At 39.6% G+C, this 14431-nt stretch overlaps 1 protein-coding gene across 2 annotated transcripts in view; it reads right to left on the minus strand.

Annotated features, from left to right (window-relative positions):
• Positions 1 to 14431, minus strand: part of RNF130 (ring finger protein 130) — a 110809-nt gene that overhangs the window by 61485 nt on the left and 34893 nt on the right. For both annotated transcript variants that reach the window (XM_023518747.1, XM_003799158.2), the window contains exon 2: positions 6558 to 6752. In XM_023518747.1, coding sequence (XP_023374515.1) covers positions 6558 to 6752 — 195 coding nt within the window. The remainder of the gene's footprint in view (positions 1 to 6557; positions 6753 to 14431) is intronic.

Raw genomic sequence — 14431 nt, forward strand, 5'->3', positions numbered from 1 at the left:
CCTCAAGCTGTCCCCCTGGGTAGAGTGCTGTGGCATCACAGCTCACAGCAACCTCCAACTCCTGGGCTCAAGCGATTCTCCTGCCTCAGCCTCCCATGTAGCTGGGACCACAGGTGCCTGCCACAACGCCCAGCTATTTTGTGGTTGCAGCCGTCATTGTTGTTTGGCGGGCCAGGGCTGGATTCGAACCTGTCACCTTAGGTGTATGCGGCTGGTGCCTTAGCCACTTGAGCCACAGGTGCCGAGCCCTAACACCATTCTTTTCCAAAATCATTCCAGCTATTCTAGGTACTTTGTATTTCCATGTAATTTTAGGACCAGGTATCAATTTCTATTAGACAGACAACTGTAATTTTTACAGGTACTGCAATGAATTTATAGATCAACTGAACAGAACTACCACTTTGACAATACTGAGCACTCAGATACAAAGACATGAAATGTCTCTCCATTTATCCAGATTTCCTTCAGCTTCTCTCAGCAATGTTTTTGGTTTACAGTGTCAAGTCTTGTATTTCTGTGTTAATACTCCTTAAATTTATCAAGTTTTCTTTTTTTTTTTAGACGGAGTCTCATCATGTTGCCTAGGCTGACAGGCATGTGCCACAGTGCCCAGCTAAGATATGATGTGTTTCAGGAAATAGCGAATGAACTCATTTTTGGAATGTTCATAGCTAACATATATAAATATCATTGATTTCTGTATAATGATTTTATCTTCTGCACCTTTTCTAAACTCACTATTATTAGATCTAGTAGCTTTTAAATAAATTCCACAGATTTTCTACATATACAAACTGTGAATAACATGGTTCACTTTCGCCTTTCCAATTTGGATGCCTTTTACTCCCTTTTTCTTTCTTGTCTGCAACGGCTAAAACCACAAGTATAATGTTGAACAGAAATAGAATGGAGATCTTTGGCTTGTTTTTGATCTTAGGGAGAAAGTAGTTAAGACTTCTTTTATCATCAGATATAAAAACATGCGGGTTTGTCATAATTAGATGGAATGTATCAGGCTAATGATGTTTCCTTTTATTTCTAATTTGTTCAGTTTTTAAATCTTCATAGGTGTTGGATTTTTGTCAAATACATTTTTTGCACCTACTGAAATAACTGTGTGGTTTTGTCACTTATTCTACTAAGTGGCTTTCAGATGTTAAGATAACTTTACATTCCTGTGACAAATCTCCCTTGGTCATGAATCTAATTTATTTTATATGTTGCTAGATTTTACTCACCAATACTTTTTAAAGGATATTGTGTGCAAATTCAAAAGGGATACGGGTGTCATTTTGATGCATCATGTTAGATAATTAAGTTTTCAAATATTGCTACGGTCACCTTCAATGTAATCCCGGTGGGAAGCTATACACTAACACCAAGGCCCAGTCCACCCTTCAAAGCAATTTTAGAACTCTTTTTCTGGAATGGCCATCAGAACTGTGGTTGTAGGAAAGTCTGACAATTAGGTTCATGAGCTCATCCTACCTCCTAGCTGAATGTCACTACAATCACCTTTGTACTACTCCCCTTGGCCATTTGGTGCTATTTTGAATAGGCTGTTGAAGTTTTCTCATGAAGTTTCCATTCTTGATATAATACTCCCCAATTCCACAATGTCTATTTAGCTCTTTCAAAGCATTTTTATATTCTTTATTGAGAGTCTGTATTTCTTGACTCATTGTTTCCATTCACTGTTGTCATATTTTACTTAATTCCCTAAATATATTTACATTAATTGTTTTAAAGTTTTTCTCTGGTAAATCCAGTATCTAGGGACACTGAGAGCCAGTTTCCATAGATTTTTTTCCCCGAGTATTACTCACACATCCCTATTTCTTTGCCTTTCTTGTAATATTTTGTTCAAAAGTAGACATTTTAGATAATATATTGTACCAACTCTAAATTCTGAGACCTTTTTCCCCCTTAAAAATCGGTGTTGTTGCCTTCCTGCCTGTTTCCTTTTGTTTAGCAGCATGCCTGGGTGAAACTAAGAAATTTGTTTCCTCCTTGGTGTGCAGCCACTAATATCTCCACTGTGTTTCTTCTCTTATTTTTGCAGTTTTTGCCCAGGGCTGGGCTTGAACCCACCACCTCCAGCATATGGGGCTGGTGCCCTACTCCTTTCAGCCACAGGCGCCACCCCAGTTTCTTATTTTTTAATGTTCTTTTTAAGACTGACTTCCTAGGAACTGCCAAACCACTGGCTCTTTGCTTGCGTGCCTGCATCTTCCACAGACACTGATGATGGACACTGATGTCACCACCCTCTATTCCAAATAGAGGAGCCCATTCTCTCAGCACAGATGAAGTTGCCAGTCCTTGCAGACTGCTCTGCCCTGACAAAAACTCCACACAACATAGTTTCACAAGTATAGAAAGCAGCCCCTACTAAACATCACAGCTTTCTACTGTTCTTACCTGAAGTCTGGCAATTTTTCAATGCACAAGTGTGTCTCAAATTATTGTATACCTTTGATTGATTTCCAGAACACTGAAACGACTTTCTCAATTCTGTCTAGTTGTTTTTTCAGAATAAGATTTGCTGATCTCCTCAGGTAGTCATACCCAGAAGTATTATCCCTCTCACCCCATTATTTTTAATTCTACCTTATAAATATTTTACAAAGTTATGATTTTCATTTTGAAATATTTCAAATGACCAAGAATTAAAGAGAATATAATAAACACCCATGTACTCAACACGAGCTTAAGAAATGCAACCTTACAGGTGTGTTCAAAGCTCTTCATTTAATTTTCCTTGATCTTAATCCCTTTCTTCTCTGGCTAAGAATCCACTTGTTAGTTATTCATCTTATATATGTTTTTATTATTTTATATCTATATATATATTCTTAAATTACTGTTTTGCATTTTAATCTTATTCAAATGATCTGACTGTAAATATTCTTCTATAAGTTACTGTATTTGGGGGATTTATTCATGTAAATACATGGAGCTTTAATTCATTCATAGTTAACTGCTACAGAAATATGCCATAATTAATCCATTCTCCTCTGACAGACACATAAGTGCAAGAATAACGAGGGTGCTGAAAAGCACAGGGAAGAGGGTGGTGAGTGTGGCTCAGTGAGTAGGGCACCGGCTCCATATACCAAGGGTGGCAGGATCGAACCAAGCCCCAGCCAAACTGCAACAAAAAAATAGCCAGGTGTTGTGGTGAGCACCTGTAGTCCCAGCTACTCGGGAGGCTGAGGCAAGAGAATTGCCTAAGCCCAAGAGCTGGAGGTTGCTGTGAGCTGTGATGCCATGCACTCTACCAAGGGCTACAAAGTTGAGACTCTGTCTCAAAAAAAAAAAAAAAAAAGAAGAAGGAAAGAAAAGAAAAAAAGAAAAGCACAGGGAGAGGCTATAAATGTTTGTGTCAGTACATGAAATCTCCCCCTCAGCTCCTACATGGCTGGAGGTAGAATCCTTCACATGGAGGATTCATGGCCTTTTACAGAATCTAGATTGAGAGTTACAAGAGTCCTGAGAGAGCATTTTCTCCAACTCCAATGCAGGTGCCAACTTGGCCTAATTCACAGAACAACATAGGTGGGAAACCTGGGATTAACGCTAGGCTTTCTACCATCTTTAAGTCCTTATTTCTCAAAGCAAGATCTATGGATCAGCTATATTAGCATCACCTGGAAACTTATTAAAAACACAGACTCCTGAGCCATGTTCCAGTGCTTCTGAATAAGATTCTGCATTTTAACAAGATTCCTTGGTAGTCTGCATGTACATTAAAATTTCAAAAGTACTTGTAGAGTATATATCTAGGTGTCAAATTCCTGGATCTCAGTGTTATGAATTCTCCTTAACTATACTGAAGAGTGCCAAATTTCTCTCCAAAGTCTTGTACTAATTTACTGTCCCACATTATTCTAATTTTCCACCTACCTAATCACTACACAGAGCCATTTCCTATTGCTCTTGTGCATACCTCCAACTGTTTGCCTTACAAAACTTACATTTGAGGCTCGGCGCCTGTGGCTCAAGCAGCTAAGGCGTCAGCCACATACACCTAAGGTGGAGGATTCGAATCCCCAGCCCGGGCCCGCCAAGCAACAATGATGACTGCAACCAAAAAATGGCCAGGTGTTGTGGCGGGCGCCTGTAGTCCCAGCTACTTGGGAGACTGAGGCAGGAGACTCGCTTGAGCCCAGGAGTTGGAGGTGCTGTGAGTGTGATGCCATGGCACTCTACCCAGGGAGACAGCTTGAGGCTCTGTCTAAAAAAAAAAAAAAAAAAAAAAACTTACATTTGAGAGTATGTCCTCAAACTATACACCTAAATTCTGCATTTGTGCTGTTACACTAGTCTGTGAGAGTTACATGGTCAAATAAGTTTGGGACATTAATCAAATAAATCAAGTTCTTTAAGATTTCTCAGACCTCCAACATGCTGATGAGCACCAGGAGCCTCCAAAAGTGGAAGACATTTTAAGAATTTTCTAAAACTTATTTTACAATTTGCCTTTTTTGTTCCATGGGTCATCTATGAACACATTTAGATAAGCTAATGTTTCAAGGAACATATAGGGGAAATACTGCACTAGTTTATAGGAACTTCCTACCATTTTAAAATAAAAATCATGAAAAAAAATTTTTTTTTCAATTCAAGATTTCAATTCCCTCATATAATTCCCAGATTATCTCATGCTCTTATTAAAAGACTTTTGCTCTAGCTATTTATCTGTGGTTTTGTGTATATAAAATAACATCATTGGGAAAGAGAAATACTTTTGCTTGACTGAATTTCTCCTTGTCCATTTTCCTTCATGTTTTCAATAAGTAATAATAATAATAAAGCATGGAATAAAGATAAGCTATCTTAGTTTTTCAAAATTTCAAACAGTTTTTCTTTCCTGTAAGACAATTGAGAAAAACAAACTAACACCTGCTGAGACCAAGCATAAAAACTAGCATCTTGAGTCAAGTGTTCCCATAGGGATGTCCAGCAAAGGTCAATTGCCCTATAGGTTCCTTTTGGTTTCCCTGAATAAAAGTTACAGGACTCAAGTGATCTCTGGATCATGAAAAATCACATATTCTTTCAATTTTATACTTTTCCTTAGTTTCAGTTTTCCTACAATGAGCATATGTGATTTTGGAAAAATCTGGAAAAAATCTGGAAAAACTGGAAAAAATAAATTTTAGCTCTAAAAACTAAGCACTTGGTTTAAAAGGAAGAAAAAAGTCCCAAAGAAATAAAATTCAAATCAATCTATACTATTCTATCAAGATACATACAAAATTATAGCCTCCCCTTGGCTTGGCACCTGTAGCTCAAGTGGCTAAGGTGCCAGCCACATACAGCAGAACTGGCAGGTTCGAATCTAGTCCAGGCCTGCCAAAAAACAACAATGACAACTACAACCAAAAAACAGCTGGGCACTGTGGTGGGCGCCTGTAGTCCCAGCTACTTGGGAGGCTGAGGCAAGAGAATTGCTTAAGCTCAGAAAACTGTCTATAACTAGATTATGTAAAAATTACCTGATGAAAAGTTAATTCTTTAAATAAGTCATTAAATTCTAAAATCATTATGAATGCAATTCTAAACTTAATCTAGGTTCTCAATTAAGGGGATGGAGTGTTGAAACTGAAAGAACACCAGCAAATCAGGGTCTGAATCCTACTCAGATGGCCCTTACCTGCCTCAGTCTCTTTCCTGGTCTATGAGATGAGAGAAGACCCACGTCATGCATGGTTACTGAGAAACATATTAAAATATAGCATAGCACCTGGTATATATATAGTAAGTGCTCAATAAATTGTGACTATTGCTATTAAAGCAATCACATTAGAAATATCCTAAATGCTTCCGCAAGAAATGAAAAAGTATTGTTACTACTGTGATAATGCTAATTACTAACATTTATCCTGATGCGATAAAAAACATCCTTCTAGTTAGGTAATCCTTGAGAATCCATGCCATAACTTGGGCAAATGATTCCAAATCAAATACATCAGGTTAAAGTTATCAGGTAAAATGTAGAAATGTAAAACAAGTAAGGATTCAATCACAGCCAGTTTTTTAGTAAGAGCAAGTTTTATAGACTACTACATAGTGTAATCATCATTAGGAAAAAGAAGGAATTCAACGGAGAAGGAAAGACAGGCAACTCAACAAACAAATGCCAAAAGTAAATATAATCACATAATTAAGTTGAAAATTATACATATAGCTTCAGCACCAGTAGAATGTCTCCCTATAAAGCAATAATTTTTTTTTTTTTAGACAGAGCCTCAAGCTATCCCCCTGGGTAGAGTGCTGTGGCATCACAGCTCACAGCAACCTCCAACTCCTGGGCTTAAGCGAGTCTCCTGCCTTAGCCTCCCAAGTAGCTGGGACTATAGGCGCCTGCCACAGTGCCTGGCTATTTTTTGGTTGCAGCCGTCATTGTTGTTTTGGTGGGCTGGGCTGGATTCGAACCTGCCACCTTAGGTGTATGTGGCTGGTGCCTTACACTTAAGCCACAGGCGCCGAGCCTAAAGCAATAATTTATGAGAGAAAAAATAAAATCTACAATCCCCTTTTTTGTTTACCTGGATGAGTCATGGTGACTGGTTCCTCTTTGGATTTATTATTGTAGATAACTACAGCCACTGCATTGTGGAAAGCAGCCCGTGATATTTTCTCTTTAAATGTGCAGTTTCCCCTCTGCAGCAAGGCAATCCACTGTTTGATATTAGGAGGGACTAAGAACCGTGTTTGAGGATCACAGCCCAGATGATCAGCAACTAAATAAAAAAGAAAAAAAGTATACATATTAAAGATAAAATAAAAGCAACAAGTCTTTATCAAAGTGCTTGACTGTTCTGTGAATGCCATATATAGCCAAAATGCTGTAAAGCAACTCACTTCCAAAAGAGCTTTGAGATATCTACAAATGACAATACAATGAATCTGAATCAATATCTGTATAGGGAGAGAGATGCTCTATTAAAATGTCACCTGTAAGGTGAAATAAAACAAGGAAAATTTCTTTTTAACTTTACAGATCACTTGCACTTATTAGTCTATCTAATCATATCCCCCCACCACCACTATCATCATGGTGAGAAAACAGGAGATTTATTTTGCTTAGGGTTAATGACGAAGTCAAAGTAACCCTTGGTTCAGTTACCAAGTGATCCTGCTAAAATTCAAGCACATTTGAACAAATTCCTAAGGTAATCTTAAAAGTTCAGTGTTGGCCTACATTTGAAAGTTGAAGTAATTAAAATAACATCACACAGTAGAATAAACATATGATTCCTCTAATTTATTTTTACTAGTAAAAATTATTCCAAAACATATTAAGATGCATTTTTTTTTTTAGACAGAGCCTCAAGCTATCCCCCTGGGTAGAGTGCCATGGCATCACAGCTCACAGCAATCTCCAACTCCTGGGCTCAAGCGAGTCTCCTGCCTCAGCCTCCCAAGTAGCTGGGACCACAGGTGCCTGCCACAACGCCCGGCAATTTTTTGGTTGCAGCCATCATTGTTGTTTGGTGGGCCCAGGCTGGGGATTCGAACCCGTCACCTTAGGTGTATGTGGCTGGTGCCTTAGCTGCTTGAGCCACAGGTGCCGAGTCAGATGCATTTACTATTAAAAAAATTTGAGAAGACAGCACAACCATCCCTTAGGACTACAAATTATATGTCCACTATTCTAGATTTCTGGGGATACTTTCTTTCAAATACCTATAAAGTATACCTGAATCTGTCAGACCAAGTTCCTCACTTCTGATTCTGCACATACAGCCATCACAGCTCTGGCACCCTCTTAAAAATCTTAAAAAGCAGCTCCCACTCCATACCCTTGCATGCGTAACAGGTCTATGAATGGTTAAAAACGAAAGAGAAGGACAGTCCAGAAGTGGAGTGAAGTCATCAAAGGTTAAGTCTGAGAATACTGGCATGTAGGAACAGAGGATGGTACCCCTATGCCTACTGGAGCCAGCCACTGCCAGTTCGGAAGTAAACAAATAAGGAAAAATATCGAATATTAATTAATAATGAAGTCTGATTGTAGTATATAAAGAGTGTGGAAAGGTTTGTTTTCCATACACCCAGAAGCACACTGCTTAGCAAAAGAAATGAAAATACTTAACACCACTTAAACTGTCCAATGTAAAGATGACACTAACTTCAGAGAAATATTGCATCTATCATTTCCACTTATCTTTCTGCAAATTTTTTATCATTATCATAGCAAGGGATCACAATGAGAGCGTATTTGCTACCAGTGGTCTCCTAACACATGAAGTGGAAGATGAATGTTTTCACAATTTGTCATGATTGAATTGATTACAACTATTAGCTACCCTATTCCTTAAATAATAAAGTGCACTCTGAAACTAAATTAAACAGGAGGATAAAAACCTATGTCATGATCAGTTCAGCATCTGTGGCTCAGTGTTAGGGCGCCGGCCACATACACTGGGGTTGGCAGGTTTGAATCCGCCTGGGTCTGCTAAAACAACAATGACAACTACAAAAAAAAAAAAAAATAGCCAGGCATTGTGGTGGGAGCCTGTAGTTTCAGCTACTTGGGAAGCTGAGGCAAGAGAATGGCTTAAGCCCAAGAGTTTGAAGTTGCTGTGAGCTGTGACACCACAGCACTATACTGAGGGTGACAGAGTGAGACTCTGTCTCAAAACAAAACAAAAAACCTATGTCATTAATTTAGTAATCAACTATTGAAAAAATACAGTCAACACATCATGAAACTTTAAAATCCTGAAACAGACTGTACTTTCAGTGATATCTGTTTCACAGATGATTATACTGTTTTAAAATACAAGGTGTTAGGCCGGGCGTGGTGGCTCACACCTGTAATCCTAGCACCGTGGGAGGCTGAGGCAGGTGGATAGCTTGAGCTCACGAGTTCGAGACCACCCTGAGAAAAGCAAGACCCCATCTCTACTAAAAATACAATAACTGAGGCAAGAGGATCGCTTGAGCCCACGAGTTGGAGGTTACTGTGAGCTGTAACGCCACGGCACTCTATGCAGGGCAACATCTTGAGACATGCGACATGTCATACTAATCTCATTTCTTAGTAAAACCGCCAATACCATCCAACTAGCAAGCACATAACTGGTTTTAAGTGTTTCATTTGGTACTTTTCAGAACACGCTGCTATACAAACCCTGGAAGAAAGTGCAAAATCAGAGTATCTAAAGAGATCTACACACTTGTCTTCATGAAACATTCATTCATTTTTCCTCACATGCCTTTACAGTGTAGTCAAGAGGAAATAGCACAGTTAAGAGAATCAGCAAGACTTGGGGGCTCAACTCTAGTCCAATTACTTACCAGCTGAGCAACTGTCACAGGTTACCTAAATTTTCTGATCTTTAACTTTTACTTAAGATTGAGATATGCTTATCTCACAGAGTCATGTAAGTAAAAAAGCCTATTAATAATTCCTTTATTCCTGAGTGCTTTAAAAAAAAACCCCTTCCCCTTTTAGCCATGTTCATCTTATGTTGTCCTAGTGATCTGATTTAGTGCCTATGGGATTTTCTGAGACGAAATATGTGAACTTCACCCAGGCTCAGCAGCATGCTCCCAGCCCCCTATCCTCCACTCTTAATGGCAACCTCCTGAGGTGAGAGTCAGTCCACTTAGAAGAACAGCAGTTCAATAACATCCACAATGTTCTAGGAATAAGAAAGTACAACAAGGGGTGCAACCACAGAGCAAAATTTATCAAACATATTAAAAAAGGACTTAAAAATTCTCTTAAAGAAATTCCCAACCATTAAAAACAGATTCTATGAACAACTACATGATCAAAACAAAATCCAACAAAGTGGGTGGCGCCTGTGGCTCAGTGAATAGGGCACCGGCCCCATATATGGAGGGTGGTGGGTTGGAACCCGGCCCTGGCCAAACTGCAACAAAAAACCCGGCCAGGCGTTGGTCAGGTGCCTGTACTCCCAGCTTCTCGGGAGGCTGAGGCAAGAGATTCACCTAAGCTCAGGAGTTAGAGGTTGCTATGAGCTGTGATGCCATTCTACCAAAGGCAATAAAGTGAGACTCTGTCTCAAAAAACAAAAACAAAAAAACCAACCCCCCCAAAAAACTGAAACAACAAAATCCAATAGATCATATGAGCAGAAGAACTGACCAGTTCCCCAAATGTATTCAAATCATCATCCATAAAAGGTCTCCAATTTTATACCAGTAAGAATATAATATGGAATTAGCCATCATAAGATAGGCAAGTTTCTGTTCAAGGAAATAGTATTCATTTTTCAGAAGAAGAAAATAAGAAGTTTTTTTTTTTAAGACAGAGCCTCAAGCTGTCACCCTGGGTAGAGTTCCATAGCATCCCAGCTCACAGCAACCTCCAACTCTTGGGCTTAAGCGATTCTCTTGCCTCAGCTGCCCAACTAGCTGGGACCACAGGAACCTGCCATACTGCCCAGCTATTTTTTGGTTGCAGCTGTCATTGTTTGGCAGGCCCAGGCTGGATTCGAACCCACCAGCTCTGGTGTAAGTGGCTGGCACCTTAGCCACTTGAGCCACAGGCGCCGAGCCATAAGAGGTTTTTATAATTGAGAACTTTATACTGTAGTATACTCATTTTATCTAGTTACTCCTTCCTGTAATTAAACATCACTATGAAAATAATGTGAACAACTCTAAAACAACTTTCCAAGAAGACTGATGACTATGATTAAGTGGCACTACTTTAAAAAATTTTATTCAGTAGCTGTTGTTTATACTTGAAGCAATTTATTAAGTTAAGAAATATTATGGTATAAAGACCTACGTAATTATGAACCATTAAAATTTATCAATAGTAATTTTGTTCAAATTCAGAATAATTTTTCTTATGTGCCAAATTTTATAAGAGGATATTACTTTGAATTCTTTGCATTTATTAGATATAGAGTTAGAAAAAAATCTTATTAGCAGTTTATGATACAAATTAAAATTATAGATAATATAATATATTGTATGACAGAAAAAGTTAAGTTTCCTTTTCCCTAAATGGCCGTTCCTGCCAAGTTCAAACTTAGTAATGAGAGTTTTACTTACCTCTTGACAGAAACCAAACAATTATGAGCTCCTTAACCTAATGAATATTAACTTATACAACAGGAAAAGCACCAAAGGAACAACGAAAAATACACTTTGCTTTGAGACTGGCACAGAAATTAAGTATCAACAAGATGGTAGAATGCCAACATGAAGAGCACTTAAAAACTTCTGAGTTTTGGCTCAGTACCTGTAGCTCGTGGTTAGGGAGCTGGCTACCACCTGGGCTGGTGGGTTTCAAACCTGGCCTGGACCTGCTAAATAACAATGACAACTACAACAACAACAACAACATCAAAAAAAAAAAAAAAGCCAGGTAGCCAGGTGTTGTGGAAGGCACCTATAGTCCCAGCTACTTGGGAGGCTGAAGCAAGAGAACAGCTTAAGACCAAGAGTTTGAGGTTGCTGTAAGCTGTGATGCCATAGCACTCTACCGAGGGCAATGTAGTAAGACTCTATCTCTAAAAAAACAAAAACAAAAACAAAAAAAACCATCAACAAAAAACTTCTGGGTTTTAAATCCTAAAATGTGAACTACCCAAGAAATTTACCTTGCTATTTATTAAGCCCAAGATTTCCTATGTCCAAATTCTAGACATTAGGAAATTATGATCAGCCCATTTGAGGTCAAGTGTTTAATTATGCATGTAGGGACACTGGTCAACATGAAAATTCCCATTAGATCCACATAAATAGAAAGGGGAGTTTCCAAAAATTGTAGTACAATTCCCCCCAAATAAGATGCTGTGTAGACAAAGAAACAGATCCTCAGCTCTATGCTGTGTTTTCTCAAGTCTAACAGTGCCTTGTTAGACATCTTTCCCACATAAATGCCTTAATGCCACACAAGAGACATTCAGATTTTTTTTAAGATTAAAAAAAAAAATCAGTTCCAGCAAGGTGCAGTGGCTGACACCTGTAATCCTATCATTCTGGAAAGTCAAGGCAGGTGGATCACCTGAGCTCAGGAATCCAAGACCAGCCTGAACAAGAGCCAGACCCCATATCTACTAAAAATAGAAAAAACAGCTGGGCAGTGTGGCCGGCACCTGAAGTCCCAGCTACTTGGGAGACTGAGGCAAGAGGATCTCTTGAGCCCAAGAGCTTAAGGTTGCTGTGAGAAATGATGCTATGTCACTCTACCCAGAGTGACAAGAGTGAGATTTTTCCTCAAAAAAAACCCTCCCCAAAACAAGGTGGGGGGCACCAGTTCCAAGGCACCTTAATAATGTGTCTCCACAAGTGCAAACAGACATTTGGAATTTTTCAAGGGCAGTTTCTTTTTAATTAAAAAAAATTAAATTATTTTTTACCTGGCCTTCCAATTCACAAAACCTTATATTCTTAAACACAATGGTGTATATGAATTTAGAATATTTCCAGTGGGGTGGCACCTGTGGCTATGGGTAGGGCACTAGCCCCATATACGGAGGGTGGTGGATTCAAACCCAGTCTAAGCCAAATTGCAACAAAAAATAGCCAGGCGTTGTGGCGGGTGCCTGTAGTCCCAGCTATTTGGGAGGCTGAGGCAAGAAAATCACCTAAGCCCAGGAGTTGGAGGTGCTATAAGCTGTGACACCATGGCACTCTACTGAGGGTGACAAAGTGAGACTCTGTCTCAAAAAGAAAAAAAAAAAAGAGTATTTCCAGTGCACTATCTTCAAGTTTAACAAATGAGAAAAATCATAGTTGCTCAGTAAGAATTTGCTTCTGTGTTTCACTAAAACCATTTTACTCTATTAAATGAGATTTGCTTGTGCTAACAAAATACACCGACTGAAGTCAGGAAAAGAGCAGACTAAAGGTTCGGTGGGAGGTGGAACCTAAATGGAGCACAAAGAAGGGGTACAGGAGCTGGAGCAGAACAGGGAACACAGAATATGTCCTTCTCTTGAACTCTTGTGATGATCAAGTAAGATGGTGTGCAACAGAAACTAACACATTACAAATTTAAGATAACTGAATCGGCTCGGCGCCTATAGCTCAGCCGGCTAAGGCGCCAGCCACATACACCTAAGGTGGCGGGTTCGAATCCCCAGCCCGGACCTGCCAAACAACAATGACGGCTGCAACCAAAAAATGGCCGGGCCTTGTGGCGGGCACCTGTGGTCCCAGCTGCTTGGGAGGCGGAGGCAGGAGACTCGCTTGAGCCCAGGAGTTGGAGGTTGCTGTGAGCTGTAATGCCACGGCACTCTACCCAGGGGGACAGCTTGAGGCTCTGTCTCAAAAAAAAAAAAAAAAAAAAAAAAAAAAGATAACTGAATCAAGTTTGGCAAGAAAGAACTATGGGGAAGAATTTCTGGTAGGAAGACTATGCAAATATTCACAGAGTTGTACATCTGAATGAATGAATGAATGAAATCTCTCTCCCCCACTCCACTACTCTGAAATTCTCCCCACTTTGATTCATCTGATTTAATAAGACTTCATCTCTTAAAATGCAAACTCCCTACCTAATAAGAAGCAGTTGTGGTATGGGTTTGGGGTTTTCTTCCAGCTCTCAGAACCATCAATCTGATGCAGGTTGTAAATTTTTCAAACCTGGGGCAAGACCAGGCAAGGTAGCTCACACCTCTAATACCAACACTTTGGGAGGCTGAGGCAGGAGGATCACGTAAGGTCAGAAGTTAGAGACCAGCCTGAGCAACACAGTGTGACCCCATCTTTAAATAAAATTAGTCAAAGGAGGAGGTACACATTTGTAATCCCAGCTACTCAGGAGGCTGAGGCAGGACTGGTTGAGCCCAGGAGTTTGAGGTGGTAGTGAGCTATAATGACACCAGTGTACTCCAGCCTGAGTGATACAGCAAGACCCCTGATGGGTCACCATCTTCATGCTAGGCACATAGCATAGCTGCCCAGATGCACTGCTCCCCCTTAGGGCCTGTGTGTCTCATTTCTTTCTCCTGAAACATCAGTCTCACTGCACTTTTGCTATCTACCTCTGAGCCTCAGGATTCCACAAAATTATCTTCTCCACAATGCCTTCTCGGTCTCTGAAGATTAAGTGCTTTTTTCAAGTTGCCATGCACCCTGAGGTTACATCCATCTTGGGATTTATCATACCATACAAGTAACTGGCTGTTTATTTCTGAATCTTTCCTTCTGGAATATAAGGCCTAGCATCTCCTCTAAAATGTATGGCACATAGTAGAATGCTTAACATACTTGATGAAGAGAGAAAGAGAAGAATGACAGGGAAATCAAGCAAAAACATTAATTTCAAAAAGCTTGTGAACATCTTTGTTTCATGTGGTAATGTACTAAACGTAGTAAAATTCTAGCAGTTGTTTCCTACAAAAGATGTAAAAATATGTTCAGTGCCCATAGCACAGTTGTTACGGCACTGGCCACATGCACCAAGGCTGGTGGGTTCGAACCC

The sequence above is a fragment of the Otolemur garnettii genome, unplaced genomic scaffold (assembly GCF_000181295.1).
Source record: "Otolemur garnettii isolate 467f Iridium unplaced genomic scaffold, OtoGar3 scaffold00146, whole genome shotgun sequence".
Lineage (NCBI taxonomy): Eukaryota > Metazoa > Chordata > Mammalia > Primates > Galagidae > Otolemur > Otolemur garnettii.